At 40.1% G+C, this 21,037-nt stretch overlaps 1 protein-coding gene across 3 annotated transcripts in view; it reads left to right on the top strand.

Moving 5' to 3' along the window:
* Positions 1-21,037, top strand: part of AMBRA1 (autophagy and beclin 1 regulator 1) — a 128,129-nt gene that overhangs the window by 76,331 nt on the left and 30,761 nt on the right. For all 3 annotated transcript variants that reach the window (XM_038138369.1, XM_038138372.1, XM_038138370.1), the window contains 3 exons: positions 408-518; positions 8,583-8,771; positions 9,208-9,362. In XM_038138369.1, coding sequence (XP_037994297.1) covers positions 408-518; positions 8,583-8,771; positions 9,208-9,362 — 455 coding nt within the window. The remainder of the gene's footprint in view (positions 1-407; positions 519-8,582; positions 8,772-9,207; positions 9,363-21,037) is intronic.

Here is a 21,037-nt window from a genome sequence, read left to right on the forward strand (position 1 = left end):
TCCACAAATGTATGTAATTTCCTCAGTTTGTATTCTGATATGCCTTCATAGCAGTACTAGACAATTTTGGGTCTGTGAAAATACAGCTTCACTACTGTCGATAAGTAGAATGCATTTGCACCAAATGAATTGATTAGGATTTTGCCTTGTGTTCCTGGGCAAGTCTTATCTCTTATCAACTTTATTTTCCTTCAGAAATGTGTTGCAGGGAGATGCTTTCCTGTTAATTTCCTGTTCTCTGTGGCTTATTGAGGATGTGCTGCCATTTCTGTAAATAAGGTTTCTTTAAGAATCTAGAGTTTTGTGTATTGGATTTTGAAAGGTTTTCTATGGTTTTGTCTCCCCAGCTTTTTTTCTGGTTATTCTTGTAGAGGTTAAATTGCTAATTATTTCCCCCTTTTCTGTAGGTGCTGTGATTGGGGATGGACAGTCAGCTGTGGCCAGCAACATTGCCAACACCACCTACCGGCTCCAGTGGTGGGACTTCACTAAGTTTGATCTGCCTGAAATCAGCAATGGTAAGTTGGAAAAGACGCCAGTGCCTTATTTTAAGTCTGTGCTAGCCAGAGCTAGGGTAAACTCTAGGATCTTTCAAAGGCAGCTGTATGTTGCAGGTCTTGTTTGTCATGTTGCACTGGGAACTGTAAAATGCTTAGTCTCTTGAGGAAGTTGACTAAAAGCTTGTAGAGCTGTTCCCACTCTTCTACCTTATGTATTCTTTCAATCAGCAAATCCATGTGTAAATAGGGCTTGTTTTTTGTGAGTCTTTTCATGGGCATATACCATTCTTTTAGAATTCTGTATTCAATGTCTTCATTCTCTTACTAACAAATTCCTAGAGAAATATTGTCTTTATAACTTTAAATTAGAACCTGCACATGAACTGTGTGTGATTTCTCTAAGTTAATTGACATTTGTCTGTGTTAAAAGTGCAGCAATACATTTTGGGAATCAGGACCCCAGTCTGTTGCTTACCGTAGTGTTACAGGCCCAGGGAAGTAGATGTACCTTCTAGTCATTTGCAAAAGCAGTGATTAGTCCTGTTTCTCAGGCAAAAGCAATTTTTGAATCAGGAATCTGAGCAATATTGCTGATTTCATTTATTTTCTCATTCATTTTGTGAAAATTAGACCACAGTTTCATATATGTTCTATGGCATAAGCTAGCTCTCACATTGGAAAAGACTTCCTTATGCAGGCACAAGCATGTTTGGTGCTTGTGGTCAGCTGATCAAAGAATGACATTTTCAGGGCTAAAACTAACTTGACTAGAAAGGCTATTTTTAACCCAGAATGTGATCCTGATATAGCTTGTTGCACAGCTGCAGAAATGTTTGTGGCAGCCTGGGATGAAGATAGGAGGTAGATATTCATGAATGTTCCTTTGTGCAAGTGATTTTTAGCTTAGGCCATCTCTGTGCATATGTGCAACTCACTGCTTGATTTTTCAGCAAAAGCAGATTGGGTTCTACTTTAAGGGATTGACTTTTTTAGGGAGAACAGGGATTCTGTTTTCAGAAAGACTTCTGCTTTCACAGGTAGTCACTAAAATGAATTGAGAAGAACTCTCACAGTCCCAGATCTGTGTATTCTGCATTTCCAGAAATTGCATATCTGACAATAGATGTCTCTGTAGTGTCCTGCTGCTTAAAGAACCCACAAAAGGAGAATGTATGGTGACACTGCAGTAGGAGAGATGCAGAGAAACAAAATAGTAGAATCGAAGAATAGTTTTGTCTGGAATGGAGTTTTAAACATTATCTCATTCACCTCCCCTTCTGTGAACAGAAACATCTTTCAATAGATCAGGTTGTTGGAAACTTTATCCAGTCTGGCTGTCGTGGTTTTGCCCCATGCAGCCACTTCCTCACTTCCTTCCCGCCCCCTCAGGATAGGGAGGGCAAGCAGGAAAAGGTAAAACTTGAGAGTTGAAATAAAACCAGTTTAATAATTGAAATAAAGTTAATAATAAGAATAACCATAGTAGTAATGAAAAGAGGGGTGAGGAGGGGTGAGAGGGGACAGAGGGGAAGTGGGGTGGGGAATAAAACCCAGGAAACACAAGTGATGCACAACTCACCACTCACTGACCAGTGCCCGTCCTATTCCCAAACAGCGATTGGCCCCTTCCAGCAGACTCCCCCAATTTTCACTGGACGCCATGTTCTGTGGTGTGGAAGATCCCTTCAAACAGTTTGAGTCGCCCATCTGGGGTGACTCATTCCCTCCCAGTTTGTTGTAAGGGTCAGTGCTCAAGGCAAAGTTTTGCCACATGGTGGCAATAGTTTTGGAGGTCCTGCCAAACTGGAAGAGAATAAAGATGAAGTCAGAGGGGGAAGCAACTTAAATTCTTTGGGACTTCTCTGTGAGGTGTAGAGTGATTGAAGAGTGCTCCAGCTGCTCATAGCTTATTTTTTTGCCTCATCTGGCTGCTGAGGAGAAGGCTGTTAATTAAAAAGAAACAACAACAACAACAAAATAAGATGTTTGTTTATAATTTATAACATTCCATAGAAATTAGGAACCATCTGCTGCTCAATACATCAGTGTTTCAATCTTCTCCCTTTCACCTACCAGGATGCTTTTATTCTGAAAAAGCTTCCAATTAGCTGAAAATTTGGTATGGTTTCTGTTGTCATTGTGTCCTTCTTGTGGGCCACATTCCAGCTACAAGTCCATCCCCAGCCCTTCCGACTCCCCATGCTGTACTTCATTGTTTCTGGCTTGTCCATTTTCTCTTATGACCATTTGGAAATGTTCATTTTTACTTTTCTTTTACATGCCGAACGCAATCCTGGCATTTCTAGTCTGTTAACCTTATCTCCTTCTGCCAGGATGTGGTAGGGATGTATGACGATGTGGCAGCTGTGTTTATACTAAGCCAGGTATTTGCCAAGCTTGTCTAGGCACAAAACAAAGGCAAGCTGCAAGTTTGCCAAGGTGCCTGACTTAGAGATGGGAGAGCATGGTGCTAAGAACATCAGTATTGTGGGTTCAATCCCCATATGGGCCATTCACTTCAGAGTTGGGCTTGATGATTCTTGTGGGGCCCTTCCAACTCAGAATGTTCGTGATTCTCATATTCTCAAATGAGGAGTGGTGGATTGGATGAGTTTTTTTGTCATTCTTCATGATATTGGAAATAAACTATTTTCTCAGTAAGATATGTGACCTCAGTAGCTCCTCTTTTTCCTCCCATTGTTTCCTATAAATCAGAGGTGGTCCTGTGAGATAATCTGCTTACACAGTGGGGTCTGTTGTACCTCCTGGGACTGGCTTAAGCCACAAGTGGTTTGGAGTTCAGGCAGATGAAATGATGCAGCTGAAGTTTGGGACTGCCTGCCAGCTCCTCTCCGTCAAAGTGATGACTCTGTGGCCAACCTCCATCTCTGAGCAGCTCTTCTTCCTGTAACAATTAAACAAAGAAAAGATAGCTTGGAAGTAGGATGTTTTCCACTGAAGCGGATGCATCTGAGTAAGTGACAGCAGCAAGATTAGTGCAGTCCTGTGATCTCAGGGTCTGGGCCCCAGCACCCTTGGCACCTTGGGCTCAGGATGTGGCTCTGCAGCAGGAACCTCCCTGAGGCTCAGTCCAGCAAGAGCACACAAAAACAGATCCTGGCCGTCCTGGGAAAATGGCTGTGCAGGGACTTGTGGAATTTTAGTCTCAGCCCTGTGTTTCTCTGTTAATTGCAAAATGCAAAAAGGTAGCTTCAGATTTCTTCTCCCCTTTTGCCGGTTTTGCTTTTAATAGCTCTGAAATAAACATGACCCGGTCTTATATTGAAATTGTCAGTCATATCAGCATTGGGGTGGAGAATTTATTTGACAGCAGAGACACTGCTATTTCTGCATTTATTTAATATTCTTCTAGTGCGTGTTGCATATCCTTAAAATTCCTGCAACTAAGTATTGAAAACAGTGTAGAATATAGGCTTTTCATAATAAAATATTTGAAGGCTTTCTCTCTTGTTTGTTTGTTTTTTTAATGTAGTTTCTCTCATGCTACTCACTCCTCATAATTTCAGTTTCTTGCCAGTTTCTAGTGTTGAACTGGTCTCATTTAGGAATCTGGAGTTCATCCTGTTTTAACACTGCTTGGGTCTAGAGAAAGGTGGTTTGATCAATAGTTACTGATCCACAGTGGAATGCAGGGTAACTTAGTAGAAGAAAAAAGAAATAATAAACAAATTTTTAAATAGGATCAGCTGTTAGGAGAGTGCTATCTTTAAGGGTAGCTAGGAGTGGATGGTGTGTCCAGCACAGTTTTCCTTTGGCAAACAGTGCTACTTCTGCTGGCATTCCAGGCCTTCCCCAGCTTCAAGCATAATTAATGTCCAAGTTGGTGCAACAGCTTGATTAATTTGTTCTCTGATGTTTCTTTTGATCTGTTTTGTCAGTTTGTGGTTGCATTAACAACAAAAGAAAACAGGAGATGAAAGGGCAGCCTTCTTGCAGTAATTTTCCAAAAATAGCAATAATTTTTCTCCCTAAAATCTTCCTTATTGGCTTCATCTTCATAGATCAGGCTGCAGGCTCAAAGAAATCAAATAGCCTCTGGCTTTGTCAAATGCATGGGTAGGTTTATCTTTCTCATCTCTTGAGAACCTTGTAAATGCTGTCCTTGAAACCTTGCTGAGATTTCCACCTGTCACATTTTTTCTGCTGGCACAGTAGGCTCTCTTGGTTCCAGGTGTAGGTGCTACCTGAGTCCTCATCCTTCGTAAATGAGGGCAAAGCAGAGAACGATAATGCCAGTGTGAATCAGGTAATGAAAGACTGAAATAAATAGCATTCTTTCCTGTTAAGCACAACTTGCATCTGTAATGTTTTATGTTCCCAGCACACGTTTTCAGGTGGAAAACCTCTTTTGGCAGGAGGGCTCACGTGTTATGTTGTGCTAAGAGACATTCAGCATCTGAAACAACTTTAAAAACAGGATGATATCCATTCATGTTGGTATTCATTGTGGACTGCTCACCAAAAACCTCTTTGTTTTGCTGGAAAAGGAGCAGGTGTGTGTGGGGAAAATCCTGTGGATAGAAAATTGAGTGAACATGTGCTATATGACCGACTCTGGGTGACTGGTGAGCCAAACCCAACATTGTTTTAAAAAGACATACAGTAAATCCTAGATGAGGAAGAGAATTAGGGACCTGGAAATGAAAGGAATAGCCATGGAACTGTGAGCATGTGTACAAAACAAGGCAATATCCCCAAATCTGTAAATGGTACAGAATATAAACATTTCTTACCTTGCAAAAATAAAAATGTGGAATTTTATCTTAGGAATATCCAAGTTTGCATTGGATTAAATGCAACCAGACCCCAGAGGTGCAGGAAAAACTTGTATCTTGCAGAATGGGAATAAGAACAGTTCTTAGACCCCCCCCCCCCCCCCAAAATGGACTGGACTATGTTGTTTTGTTTTGTTTTGTTTTTTCCCAATAATCAAAGTATTTTTGCAGGGTTGGTGGTGGAGATGTTTCATAGATGTATCTCTAGCAAATGCTCTGCATGTGTCCTATGGTTTTTTGCTGTTTGTTGTCTTTTTGCTTGGCTTTCTTTTAGGTAAAGTCTTGTGGCTGCGAGAGTCCCAATACTTACCTTTTTAGTATGTTCCCATTCCCCCATTTTTTCTCCCAATTTTTTAGATCACTGCTGATTAGAGTAGCACTACAAAGGAATTGGTGAGAAATGACCCCTTATCCAAGTAGACTAGGTCTCTGTCACATACTGTCTTCTAATTGGTTAAATTCTTTGGTCCTTTCATGTCTACTGAAAAGACTGTTCTAGAATCTTGCTATTTTTGTTGAAACCTTTTAATCTCCAAACTCAATGCTTTTTTTTTTTTTTTTTACCCACTTACCTGGGTAGTGGTCAGTATTTGTAGAAAACTGATGTTTTTCTGGCACTTACTTTCTGTAGTTTTTGAAAATACAGTACACAATTCTATTTCCTCCCCTCCCTTTATTTGGGAGGGATGGTGTTGGTGTTCTGTTTTTGTTCGAACATAAAATTCATGTTTCATTTTCCCCAGTCATCTTCTTTGCTGGACGTGTTATCATTTAAGGTTTAATCGCTCTTGAACATGGCTGGCCTAAACTGTGCCCAAGGGTCCTGCATGTGGTCTCAGCACAAGGCTGTGTATCAGCACTGATATTTCTTCTGGAATTATACTCCCTAATGCAGTTTAGGATTGCTATCACTTTCACTGTTACACTGGATAATGGCTCAGTTTTTGCTACAATAAGCCAAGTGGATTCTCTCATATTTTCAAGTTCCTGGGTGAAGCACAAGTATGTAAATGTTAACACAACCTAGAGCTCCACTGTCAACACAGCCTAGAGCTCCTAGAGTATAAATAGGACTGGTTTTGGAATGAGTCACTCAGCAGGAATCCTCCCAGTTTGACTGGGATTACAATGGTACAACCTGTTGTCATGTATCCTTTAGCTGGTTCACAGCACATACTGCAGTTCCTGTGTTGATGCCCATCTTCTGTTGTGGTGACATAATGAGTATTTAAATAAAGCCTAGATTTTTTTTAAAGGATGCATTTTAATTCTTTTTTTTTTTTTAATTAAGCAGCATAGTCTTTAGTCTTAATTCTCTTGTCTTTCTGTTCAACTAGCTTCAGACTAAGCACTCAGGAATTTTATCATCTTTTGAACCACCCGTTCCTTAAGGGCCATGTATAATTTCATGTACTGGTATTGCAGCCTTGATAGTGACTACAATTATTTACTCTTTTTCTGTTCAGCACCTTTATGTTTATACTAGGCTGAAAATTACTGTTTTTAGCAGCTTCAAGACTGAAAACTTGGTGGAATAAATTTAGGGTACAGGTGTAGGTGGTTTGGTACAGAATGTAATTACATAGTCCACTTTTAATCTTCATCTTCTTTTTCGTCAGAGTTTCCTAAATGGAACAGTAGATAGAAGTTGATACTCAGTCACAGAGGAAAGCAGTTCCCAGGAGAAAGGTCTTTGAGACCAGAAGAATTAAAGATGAGGTTCAGTGAATGCTTTCAATCGGCAATGTTGTATGAAGGATGGTCTTGTCTGCTTCCCTCTCATGAGTACTTTTGGTGCTGCTGCAAGCATCTGTGCAGCCATGGGGTGTATTGGGTTGGGAAACTGTTCTGGTTAAAAAATTACCTACAGGAGTCAGTAATTTCTCATAGCAGTTCCCTGATGCAGCTTTCTTCTACACAGGTGTTGGAAACAAAGGGTAGGATTTGTCAAAGTATTGAGTTACAGCCATAATTTTATTTACATGTTTGGACTTTCAGAAATATGCCCAAAGCATTCTTGTACTGTTGGTACAAGAGTGGTACTGTTGGTACCATTGGTACTGTTACTTGTTAAACTGGTAAGGAATCTAGACTAAGAAGTGTCTTCATAAACTTGCTTGCAATTGCAGCTGAACATATTAAGGTCTCTTCTGGGCTAGGCATAGTCTTGATGGTTTTTACAGAAATGATCTGAAGATCATTTCTGGACTGTATAAATAAACAGTGTTCTACATGATGCTGTAGCTTCAAACATGTGAGACGAGATGTTCCATCTTCTGGCATGCAAACTTTCTATATTGCAAATGTGGTCTTTATTTCTGTTATTTTTTATATCTCTATACTCCTGAGTTTGAAAATACTAGAACCTGAAATTTCCCTATCCCAAAAATAGTGTATGCAGGTTCAACTTCAAGCCTTCTGAAAAACTGAAGCACGTTTAGGTTAGGCTGGTAGAGTGGACATCACTCCAGCCATGTCCTAACAAGGTGCCACTGAACTGTTGGTGTAGATGGTACTTAGAGGCCTTGGAACTCATGGTACTAGAGCTTGTAGTCTTCATATGCAAGGTATGAAGGGGAAAACACTTGGATGAAGTCACCCAGCAACTTACCAGCAGGGATTAAAATAAAACTATTGTTTTGTGGATTGCTGCTCACTAGTCTGCTGTACAGTTACTTCACTGATATGCATGAGTGTCTCAAATACTGGACTAATTAAATGGAGGACTGGCTGCAGAAGTCTCTGCCCTTTCTCACTGACTTTATCCAAGATGAGTGTGGAAATCAGCTGTCAGAAATGAATGTCTCTATCTGTAGGGAGGAGTTTTTCACTAATCTCCTGTTTATTGGAGATGAGAAGAGCGGGAACTAGGCGCTCCACGAGAGAAGGGGAAATGAATTAAGGTGTACTGTTTCTAATGAGAATGCTGCTGGAGTTTGTCAGTGTCATGATTTGAGACTTGTTTAAACTGTGCTGTCCTTTGCGAAGGATGCTGTTATGCTTAACAAAGGGCAGTGTTTGATAAAGTGCAATTGCTATTATTTCTTGGCTGAAGGCTTCAGGAGGTGAGTAAATTTAATTTCCTGGGCTCATTGCAGTGTCTTATCTCCGTTTTGGAACAAGTTATACATTAATCAGGGTATTAACATTTCATAAACTTTTGGAGGAAGCTAAATGTCTTGAGTGCCTTTTGCGTGTACTGTCCATTGTCCAACATTAAGTTTAAATCTTACTGTGTTCTGTTCAACCTTAGTACTATAATCACTATCCGTTTCTTTCTTTGCAGCCTCTGTCAATGTGCTTGTCCAAAACTGCAAGATTTACAATGATGCTAGCTGTGATATCTCTGCTGATGGGCAGCTGCTGGCAGCCTTCATTCCCAGCAGTCAGAGAGGCTTCCCTGATGAAGGAATACTGGCTGTATATTCTCTGGCACCCCACAACTTGGGCGAGATGCTTTACACAAAGCGATTTGGTAAGCATACAGCGAGAAGTCAGGGTGGGTGGGAGTGTGACAACCTCAGAACTTCAGCCATCAGTAAGAAATGCAATAGCTTGAGCATCAGTAATTGTAGCAACAGGAAACATTTGATTTGCCATCTAGCCAGCCACAGACACAGTACTGCTGGGGAGAGGCTTGTGATATGGTCTGGGCAAGTACAGTGCTGGTATGGGGGAGCTGCTGAAGAATAGTGTTTAATTCCTTAGAGGACTTCATTGTCTTAGTGACAGAACACCTACAACAAGGAAATACCTCATGAAATTTGTAACTTGTGCAGGTCTCCTTATTCTCTGCCTCTTACAAGAATGAGATTAATATGGCATATATTATGGGAATGAAAAAGCTGTGAGGATGAAACATGGGGCAGGATGTCAACCCATGAGAGAAATAACCCCTCTTCTCTTCATAGGACCTAATGCCATTTCTGTGAGCCTGTCTCCAATGGGCAGATATGTTATGGTGGGACTGGCTTCCCGACGTATCCTGTTGCACCCCACTACAGAACACATGGTTGCTCAAGTTTTCAGGCTGCAACAGCCCCATGGTGGAGAAACCTCTATGAGGGTGAGTATATGTGTATTCTGTGTGTGTTTGGCTCCAGCCTAGTAATTAGTTGCTGGGTTCTGACAACAAAGAGATAGCATGCTCCAGACCCACTGAATAATAAACACAAGAAGGAATTTATTGCAGAGGTATGCAAACGTGACAGGAGAATGTAAATGCAACAGAACTGTGAACTTTTCTCTTGTTTCAAATATGATGAGGAACAAATACATTCCATGTTGTGTTATACATTCCTAGGACCAGAGTACCTAGTAGGTCTTTTGTACCTTTTCAGGTGATTTGCATCTTGCTTGTGGTACTACTGTTGACTTTGCTGAGGCAGCATATCAGCTGAGGCTTCAGGATCATTTTCTATCATTCCTAAAAGCAACTAACCTCTAGGACAGCAGTCACCAGCAGTTTCAGGAAGGGTAGGGGCCAAGCTTCATATCCTACCTGCAAACTGAAGTTGACCATGCTTTTCCCAAATGGGCTTTGCTGGCTATTTATAAGTTAGTTCTTAATTCCATTGCCAAATATCCTTACATATGCATTATCTTTATGTTCTTCTTTGTGTGGCAGCTGAACTGTGATCCACTCTGACTCATTTAGTACCTGAGGGAAAACCTTCATCTTTTCACTAACTGGCAGAGTTGAGAGCATGCGCATCTTGCTTTCTTAATGAGTGAAGCACAACAGCTGTTCAGTGATAGTTCTAGGTAATAAAAGCCATGTCCAGTTCATAATGCACAAAGAGACTTAAGGAGTCAGAACTGAGTAATTTCTAAAGCTGAAATTTGGGTTGGATTCAACTTCTAGACCATGTATTCAGGCGACTTGTTTTAGGAAATGAAAAATAAATCTTCAAAATTTTCACTTTGAGGGATAACTTTACCAGAGTGGAGCTCATTCCATGAGAAATCTTTTTTTCCTGTTGTTTTCTTTTCTAAAATGTTTTTCTTTTTTTCTTAAAGGCCTCTCTAATTATTATTACTTTTGGCCATACACTGTTTTCCCAGTGTACAAGGGTTGCAGTGAGGCATTTGTCTAATGACCTGACCCTGGGGACAGACTTGTCACTGGGTGAAATTCCTTGATTCACCTTTGGATTCTGTAGTTGCTTTTCAGACAGTTCATGATTCAGCTAGAGTCACTTTATCAGCTGATCTGAAACTCTTGTTTATTGTCATCATCTGCTCCATATTATAAGGCAAGGGAAGATAAATAATGAAGGTATTCTTTGGTGCACCAGTCAGCACTTTTTCAGATGTGGTTCTGAGCTACCATTCTGATACAAGCCTCTCAAAGTAAGAGACACAAATTGAAATGTATTTAAGAAAAAAAAGTATAATTTGGTTTACAGGTACAGTTGGTAAAAGCTGCATGGATATAAGACCAGAAAGCACATGGAATCACCATCCTGTAAGATCATTTGAAAATTCTAGTTTGCCCTAGTACTGTTTCTTTTTCATCTATTTTAAGATCCTAGTGAAATGCACATTTTTTCCTGCCAGAAACCGGAGTAGCCCTTCCCACAGTCTTTTTACCATATCATAAGTTAAGACAGAAAAGTCCTATTAGCGAAAATCACATGTCTTCCTCTCATCTTTCCCTTACATTTGCTCTAAACTCCAGTTGCTATGGCTTCTAGCCCTTGTCTTTTGGAGACATTTTTCTGTAGCCAGCTAAATCAGCAAGCTCACTGTCTAAATGTTTCATTTATATTTCTTCATCTCCATGTCTTCAAATGCTTGTACCCCTGCTCTTAGTCACCATTTAGTGGAGTAATGCTTTGTATTCTTTAATCTTCTCTTGTAATTTAATCTTCCAACTTTCTTTTTTTTTTCTTTTGAACTCTCTCCAAAAGCCCTTATTTTCTTTTTCTTTTTTTTTTCTTTTTCTTTTTTTTCCCTCATTCTGGGATGTGTTTCAATGTACATAATGCGATAAGCACAGTTTTACCAGAAGCCCACAGAGGGTAGTTATTTTCCCTTTGGACAGCAGCCTTTATTTATACAGTCAGAAACCATTGAGGGGTGGGTTAGGTTTTTGGGGAGGGTTGCTGTTTTGGTGCACTGAAAATTTTGTACCATTTCTTCCCACTCTTGCTTCTCAGACATGCTCCACATCACTGCACTTCTGTCTTTCTCATCTGCTGAAGTTCTGGATTTTTTTTCTCCAGATGGATTGCATGTATTCTAAAGGTTGTTTTTTTCATCTTTCTTGCACATGTATTTATAGCTTCCAAAACCTTTCCCCCACGTTTTGAAATCATCCAGTCTAGCAGGATTTGCTAACTATTTTGCTGTTTTCCCCTATTCCAAATAATGTTTAAAGATGTTAAAAATATCTTATTTCTGACAGCTTTGGACTTGGAGCTTTATGCATGTGTGACAGGGTCACAGCTAGATCAGTTTGAATTAATTTGGTTAAAGAAGCTTCCCCTTGAGTGATGTTGAATACTGTTTCAACATTTTGGTGTGCTGCTGGTTGTTTTTGTGCAGTCCATAGGACCAAGCTTAAAAAGCATACAGCTGTCAATTTCATTAATACTGCTCCTCTGTCTAGTTGTAAAAATCAGTGCATCCACCACAGGTATTTCTTCTGCCTTGAGTTTTGCAGTAAGATTCCTTCATAAGTTTGTAATACTTTTCAAGACATCCAAATGAAAATAGAGTTTTAAGTAGGAAACTTCATCATATTCTTAGCACACTGTCCTTACCATGGCTAATATATTCATATTCAGTTGAGTAAAAATCTGTTTATAGCTTGGCCAGCATGCAGTACAAAAAGGTTTAGGAAACCTGGTGAAACTGTATTCTTTAATATCAAATTTAATATGCACCTTAGAGAGAATCAGAAAGCATTTTTGTTGCCTCTCTGCCAACAGCTTGTAATACAAAGCACTTGTTACTCAAACTCTTAATTAAAAATGAGTCAGAGCCATGTTTGAAGCAATATTTTGTGGATATTTTAATTATACCCTACTCCAAAACTCCCAAAAGAAATGCTACATTACATTCTTTGAAAATTCTCATAAGTTGTTTGACAGTTCTGCCTTAATGCCTGCCTGCCTTCCTCCCTGCCTCCCTCTTGGCTTTGGATTTGCAGTCAATGAACTGTAAGAGCAGGGCTTGGCAACATGGCCTCCAAGCCACTGCTGACCAGTGCAATGCAGTGATTATTTCTGATTCAGATTAACCCTTCTTCCACATCCTTAACTAGAGTTCATGGAATGCAGATTTCTATTGCTTGGAGAGTTTCTTCCATCTTGCTGTTAAAAGAGAGGTTTGAAGATGCAATTAATTCATTTTATTACATGAAACTTTAATACATTTAATTGAACTAGAAATCCACTGGCTCTTGATACAATTTTCTGAGAACTACAGCAATTTTGGACTGTACTAAGGAGCATCTTGGTTGTACAAGTGTACATTGTCTGTATGCATCTTGCTGCCAGTATTTCAGAGAGATTGGGTAGAGTTCACAGCAGGTCAGGGCTGTCGTGATTTGACAGTTACGAATTTTGTTCAGAAGTAAAGTCATGAATTATCATCAAATGTGGTAGTTGTGAGGTAGAGGTTTATGCTTTTTCTGCTCACTCCCTTCAGATTGGCCTGATTAGCATTTCACATGGAAACCTGGCTTTGCTAAAGAACAATTTTTAAATTTCAGTCTGAAAAACGAAAGCTTTCTAGTAGCGTTGACTTTTAGCAGGAGGGATATGCGTGAACATCAAGCATTTGTTGCTTGTGTTCTTGGGGGATTTTTTTGCAAATCTCTGAAATGTAGCTGAAGAGAACAGGGAAGGAATTGCTTTTAGCAAATATCTAGCTTGGGGGTGGTACAGATAGCAGTGATGCTGGGAATTGTCTGCAACTTGAGTTTCAGAGATAGAAAGCTTGGAGACAGGACTCCAAATGTGGAGTAAGGATAGGTTTATAGCCTGTTTTGAAAACATAGGTGGAATTTGTTTCTAAATAAAGCATGTCTATTTCCAAGCTGTTTGGTTTAGGGTGATTTTTGAATTCCATATGCTTCCAAGCATATATGGACATTAAAGGACTTAGAAGAACATGAAGCTAGATTCTTGTATGGAGCTGAAGGTCCTTAGAAACATGGAAAGAGTAAGGATCATATTGCCCTGGATCTGATAGCAGTGGGTACTAGTGAGAAAGGCAGCCAGAAGGTAGTTTTATTTCTAGCATTCACAAATGCTGATGCCCTTGCAATGTTTCATGTTTTTCACTCTACCCAGAGGAAGATAACTTGAAAATAGCAGCAAAACGTGATTACTGGAATCCAAATTAAAATGAAACCTTGAAAGTAGTTTTTAAGCTGAGGATACAAAAAGTGAGGTAGGTGATAGAAAAATTTGATTGACATGAAGCTGAAGAGCAAATCATACAATTTGTGGGGATAAAGTGACTTAACCAATCTCTATCTCAAATGCTGCACTTGCTTTGAATATGAAAAAATTCAAGCTGTGGAGATCCAGAATTAGTTCTTGACAAGACTGCTGCTATTTGGGAAACTTTCTGATTAAGTGGTCGGTCAATAGCCTGGATGGAACAGAGTATTTGTACATTTCCATGTAAACAGATGGAGAATTCCAAATACCACAGGAAGAAGGGCCTGAAACAGAAAGACTTGCAGAGTTTTAGCACAAAGCCAAGCTTTATTTGTTCTAGCATATTAACTCTTTCCTGAGTGCTGTTGCATTCTGAGCTTCATGCAAGTGTCAGTAAAATGTATCCAGTGTGGTCTGCAAAGGTCACTGACTGACTCTCTGGGTGATCTGTGCAAGCTCGAGCAACCAAGCTTTAATCCTGAAAGCAAATACCCTGCACATCTCTTTCACTGGGGCACAAGTTAGTTTTATCAGAAACCTTGGTAATGTGAAAATAAAATTGGTTAGGAGAATATGAGGAGATGGCTTACTGCAACACATTCATGTGAACTAACATATTTCTGAGAACAAGAATTGTGTACAAGAAAGTACCAGCCTCTTGCTGTGTTGTTGAAGAATGCGTTGGTATGGTCCCTTGGGTCTTCTTTTAAGGAAGATTTGACATCTTCAGGTCAACAGGGTGATCTTCTGATGACTCCAAGTAGAGCTGCAAATAATATGTCCAATTACTGCCCAAAGAAATTTTTCACTCTTGGCAGAAGTCAAACCATTTCGAAAGGCCATGCAAAGTCACAGACTGCAGGCTCTTGTTGGTACTAGGAAGAGGACATGGAAACAGAACCCTTGTTTAACTGAAATGGGAAATCCCTCCTTTTATTAGAGTGGAGCATAATTGTCTGGTTGAGACCTAATAGTTTATATATTCTGTGTATTGGCAGATTCTGTCAGATATCTTTAGGGAAACAGATCATATCCAAAACCCATGTTGGTAAACACTGCTTATGTAGGGTCCTTTAAAGGGAGCTGTATTCAACATCATTGGAAAATGCAGCACAACCTTGGGGGTGCAGATGGCATGAAGATTAGCACCGTTGTGCACATTTGAGTATGGATGCAGAAATATTCAGGAATAGTATCTTGTAAGCGTTAGTTATATTGCTGTCTTGGCCAATTCAGCTGTGTCTGCTTGAAGTCTGCTAAGACAGAGCTTAGAGGAAACTAAAAACTCATTAGAATCCTTCATAAGATACTGTGTTACTATTTCATGTGATGGTTAAACATGGAAGCAATGTCCGTTTTAGCAAACTAGCGTGAAGAAAAGGCAAATGACATCTCTTCAGGATGTTTTTATTTAATGGGATGTGAAACTGAGAGCCAAGACATTTTGTTTAATATGAGGTCCAGTATTTGGAGAGCAGAGCTCTTGCAGTTCACATAAGGCCTTGAGCCTGTTTGCCCCACAGTAGCTGCTGTTAGTTTTGGTGCAGTTTGGTACATAGTTTTAATTAGATTTAAGAAATTATGGCAAACATGGTTCCACATCTGAGATTATTTATGTGCAGTCATCTTGCCCAAGTCATTTAGTAGGAAGGGAGCCAAAGTGAATTCTTAGCAATTTGTATTGAACTGCGCATGGGCTGAGAAAAAAATTGCTATTTGCTATTTCACAAAAACTTTTTTCAGTACTTCTTCCTTCCATCTTCATAGAATTAAATGTGAACCAACTATTTGCTCTTGTATTTATTCCTTCCAGACGTGTAGGCAGCTGGATGTCAGCCTCTTTTCACCTAGATGAGGATGCATGTAGCTCTGTCATCAACATATTGTTGACATTTGATCTTGTGTGCCATTCCACTGAGACTCAGCAGACGGAGAACAGGGTGGAATGGCAGCTGTGCGCAAATCCTTTGCTCTTGTCATTGGATTTTTAACATATTGTAGATGTTGCTGTTACAGTCTCAGCATGACATTTAATAAGGAATTCACAGATACTGGTTTTGGCTTCCAGTCTGAGTTAAAGGGCAAAAATAAAAAAAGGTTGCCGTTCCTTTTGCCAGAGAAATGACCGTATGTCTATTAGATTGATGCAGCGTTGAGAGCTGTTGGTGATTTTTGGAAGAGAGAGTAGCAGTGGGACACAGTCCTCTTTGCACAGTTCAGTTTCTTTGTGCATCTGCGCTGAATATACACACACGTGTATCTGTCTGCTGTCACTCCAGTCCCTTTGGCATTCCTGTTTCTCTCCTTTCATCTTTTCCAACCATCTGCATGTGCAAATGAAAAGATAATTGTTTTGTTCAACAATTTCTTGCTTACTCAACCCTAGGTTTCAGATCCCAGTTTGGACCAGTCCCCTAAGGGGGTTTTTGTAGCTATTACCCTGGTTTTACAGCCTTTGAAAAAGACAGGTAGTAAAATAGTGAGCCACTTCACTGCAAGCATGTTATCTTCCTGAGTGAGAGCTTTGTTACCCAAGATGATCCATTTCTTCATAAGACCTTGTTCCTATTAGTTAATTTTAAATGTAGTAGTTGCATGGCAGGCTTGTGAAATTAAGTACCAGCTGATAATGCAAAGAAATCACCTAAAGAAAGAAAGGATTAGGTGTGCTTTAATGAGACTTCTCTGAATTTGAAATATCAGCAATAAATTATGTAATCAACCAGGATCAGGAGGAACCAACAATCTTTTATGTTTGCAGAAAGTTTTGCAATCCATCCAACAGGATTTTCTGGTGCTGGCCTGTTTTAGGAATTGGATCACTATCCAGTTAAGGTTTCAGTTGTTGAAAATTAAGAGTTGTCATTTAATTTGCTGTGGCTCAGAAAGCAAAGCTAGGATTTTCTGCATGGACAACAGGTGCAGAAAAAGGCAGAAAGAGGTTTGTTATATTGGTAAAGACTGGAGAAAAATTTTATATATAATCCTATTGCATCTGAGGAAGATAAACGGAGTTGAAAGAAATTTTATTTGTGCTGAGCACTGGACGATAAAATCCGTTTGAGGATAGGACTGACAAATCCGAAAAGATAAGTGCATTATTTTTCACTTCTTCCATTTTAACAGCGAAGGTCTATTGGAAAGATGTGTATGTTAGCAGGATTCAGCTGTGGGGGTGGGGTTGAGCAGCATAGACCAATCTGCCTAATAGGGAGAGATTGGGAGCAAGAAAGCAAATCTTTTCCCCCATCTCATCATGGAAAATTAGGTGCCTTTTTCTTTGTATCTGTATACAGGCACAGAGGCTCCTTCCAAACAAAGGGGAGACTCGCTATGTTTCAAAATGCTGGTATACATTGACTTATGAATAAATGTATTGAGCAATCAGTCAGTTATCCCAAGGAGTGTTTGTTTTGCTTTGCTTTGCTCTGCTTTAGACAAGCTAGGCTTGAATTTTGCTGTAGAGGGTTCTGGAGTTAGTGATAGTGCAAGTCTTAAACCTGAATTTCATAATATTTTGTGAAATTCATTAATAGGTGGCAAAGTAAAAAATGTAATCTAAGCCAAAATATCGTGCTATTTATTAAGGAGATCAGGTTAGAATGTCTTTTTGTTATTATACTTCTGGGCCTTCAAAAAACATGAACGAATTGACTGCATAATACACATCAGTGAGGCAGGCTCACTGGCCAAGGACATGTGGTGTATTCAGTGGAGTGGTAGATGCTTTATAGAAACTTACCTGATACCTTGGTGTCAGAGGTAAGCTAGTCAACACGTTGGCATTATAAAAATGTCAGGTAAAATCTTTCAGAAGAAACACAGTATTAGGAGGAGGCAAAAAAAAAAAGAGATAATTAATGGATTTAAATGCTCTCTTGACAACGTTCTTGCACTCAGAAAAAATGAAGTCAAACTCGCTCTGCTTATGCCTTCGTGCTGTCACTGCATCTTGTCTGCTGCTCTGGCAAATACAATTGGAGTTCATAATTTTCTGCATTTGTTTTAATGCTCTTTGAGTAGTTTTGGACTGTATGTAGGCCTGCTTGGAGATGTACTTTCTGTGAACTTAATACAGTGTTGTGGATTGGCTGTGATTTTAGGGCTGCATCGGTAGTATAACCTGTTCTCATAGGAAGAGCACTTTGTTTACCAATACAAGCTTTGCATCTGTGGAGGTGAGAAGTACATTTATTGGTTGTCATTACAGTTATACTCATCCAGCAGAGATAGATGGTCCTTTCTGAAGCTCTTTCTCAGCAACCCAGGTCAGAGTAGCTTTGAAACAGTGTATTTTACCAGTCCTCCAAGAGGTTTCTTTAGCGTTTAACACATCAAGTATTTCTTTCCCTGTGTGTTTTCATTGTCTCTCAGCCTTTGGTGACAGTGTAATTCAGTTGAAAATTCATTATTATGTTTTAGGCTTTTTTTGTGATTTAAAAATCCACCTTATCTGCTTCAGGGATGGCAGGATCTTCCCATGTAAAGGAGACAATAGCTGCACCCCCACCCCCCAGCAGTCCTTATCAAGGCTGGTCTAATAGCCAGCTTACTGCTTAGCCTAAGCAAAGGTAATGGCTTGAAATTTATTGGCATCTCTAAGGCAGATGCATCTAGTTGAGAGCAGAAGTGTCTCTATTGAATTAAAAAAGATAAAAAGCAAGAGTTCCTGCTGAGTTTTCCTACTGCTTGTGCCAAAACTTTCTTTTCTCCAGCTTCAAAACATGTTTGTTCTTTCTTAAGTGCCAGAGAGAAGAAAGGTCTTACTCTGCCAAACAAGTGGTGTTCAGCACTCCCCTGCTTTTCATTGCTCTCCTTAGAGGTGGGAAGGCCTTGAGCAAAGAGGTGGCTGTGCAGATCATGCCATGCCTCTGCTTTGGCCAGGCACAGCGCCGCTTGGATCAGGCGAGTGCAGCACCGTGGCCAGCTGGCAGCAGGAGCACAGACTTGGGGCAGCCTGCTGCTGCTTTGATGACTGACAGGATCCTGGCGATTGCTCTGTCCAGCTTTTTTAGTGTTGGCACATCCCAGAAATGAGGGGGAAAGGTGGAATTTTAAGGGTGTTATTAAAAAGCAGCAGCTTCCCTAGTACAGAATGGGGGGGGGAAGACAGAAGGACTAGCTCAATAATGAGGATGTAGCAGAGACTTCTAGCAAAAAGTTTTCTTACCTCTCCAGGGCAGGTATAAATTAACTGTCTAGCTCTATGCTTATGTATTATGCCCTGGGCCTGTCAGTTTGACATTGAGGAAGAGATCATTGAGAAAGATTGCTTGAGGCTGTTGATTGTCATGCAGCCTCTCCTGGTACTCTGACATAAGTAAATACCTAAGTTAGTGGCTCTGACAGTACTGATGTGGCAGCAGTGACAAGTTGGAAGGGAAGCAGCAACAGTGGGCTTGAGGTGGCCTTTGCACTCCAAATGCAGCTTGTTCTTTGAATAATTTGAGGGCCTGTTTTTTTCCTTATCTTCATGCCTTATAGCCCTGCTTTCTTTGAGCCGTCTTTTCCTGTGGCTATGAAGCAATGAAAGCAGCTTTAGACAGTTCAGTGCACGATGTACGTGCCCACTCCTGTTGAGTGAGGATGGAAAAGGAGCACCAAAGACATAAGTTGTTGCTTCTAGTACAGTTTTTGGAAATAGAATAGTACAGACAAAAATCAACTAAATCTTTCCCCACACTTCATGATTACAGGGATGTAAAATGGAAGCAATCAACTTGTCTCTTTAGTGAGTATTGCTTTCCCTTGGTACAAATTGCCTTTTGCATGTGAGTTTAGCTACCTAGACAGTTTTGGTTTTTCTAGATGAAGGCTTTTTACCTTTCTGACATCTCCTGAACTCAAGGAGAGATAGATTCCTTGAAATTACGGGGGACTGCTGGAATCCCTGGCGGAGTGTGGAGAGGTCACCAGAGACAATTTTCTACAAACATAACTACAGGTCAAGCAACTCTTGTAATTCAAGCAAGCTCTTTGTAATTCAGACTGGATCATGGGACCCTAATAGGGAAGGAGTAGGACCTGCCACGTTTTCTGAAGTGATAGTTATACCTCCTTGTTGTTGCAAGAAGAGAACAGCTTGCTATACTTGTGTTACCTGCTAGGGCTTAAGCTTCCATAGGTATGTTCTGAAGCTCACACTCCTCAGACTTCACAGTGTTTGTTGTTAGAGAAACATATTATTCAAAACTATTTCAGAAGAGCATCTGGACATAAAAGCAGCTGCCAGCTTTGTAAAATGCTGAATTGCCTTGTCTAACGGTGTGGCCATGTATTATTGAATTGGTAGTATAGTGATGCTAAGAGCAAGTTTGAAATTGGTTATGGTGAAGAGCATGGAAGCTTTTAGTGACTGCTGATGATGATTATGGGCTGATAATGTGTGGTGCAATATGATATCTTGTAACTGAAAGTGCCATATATTAAAAATAAGCTCTCTGGAAACTCTGAGAGTATGATGGGCCCCTTTAAAGACCAATCACTGCACGTTTACAACAGTGTTTCTAAACTGATTCCTGAGCTCTTGGCCATCAACATGGCTGTTACACATGGCCTGCAGTTAATCTGTGGACCAGCCCTAATGGAAACAAACTCTTGAATTATCAACTTTATGCATTTGTATTGTTACTTTTAAGAGTTTGAGGGTTGACAGCAATCACTTGACCTAGAAGCTGGAGAGTTGTGTTTATGTAGGATTCCTGTAGTAACCTGAGCATTTTCCCTAGAAGTTCAGAATTACAAAGCCTGAACAATCCACAGCAAAGAGGTGTGGTCAGTCTGTGGTATGTTTTCAGGCTGGCTACTTTGGTTGAAATATCTCAGTAACTTTTTATAAGATTTAACAATCAAAACAAGAAGACAAAAAAAAATCCAAAAGGAATTAGCTGTGATCTATGGCAAATAATGCTTCCTGGCAGAGTTCTGACCTTCTTTGAAGAGAAGGACCTGCTGATGTTGAAGGAATTTAAAGTTTTTTTCCACTCTGTGTATAGAGTAGGGGGTCTTGTTAATGGATACGATTGCAGCAGACAGTCTGTATGACTGCATCAGATTGATTAGCTGGGTCCTGGTTACTGCTGTGAGTGGTGATTATGCCAGTACAGCTGCTTTCTCTTTTTATGTACTAATTACCACACGCACGGATGTCATCACCCTTAACACTGCATGGAGTTGTCCCATTAGCGTGGGAGTGGGAAGCAGCAGGGGAGGGGAGCTCTTCAGTGTGACAAGCTGTTTAGAATTGAATGGAATGGAATGATGAAGCAACTATTCTGATGCAGAATTTTAAAGCTATCTTGTCTTTGAGATTCAGCCCTCAGCCAGCACTTGCAGGTTGTCAAAA

The sequence above is a fragment of the Motacilla alba genome, chromosome 5 (assembly GCF_015832195.1).
Source record: "Motacilla alba alba isolate MOTALB_02 chromosome 5, Motacilla_alba_V1.0_pri, whole genome shotgun sequence".
Taxonomy (NCBI): domain Eukaryota; kingdom Metazoa; phylum Chordata; class Aves; order Passeriformes; family Motacillidae; genus Motacilla; species Motacilla alba.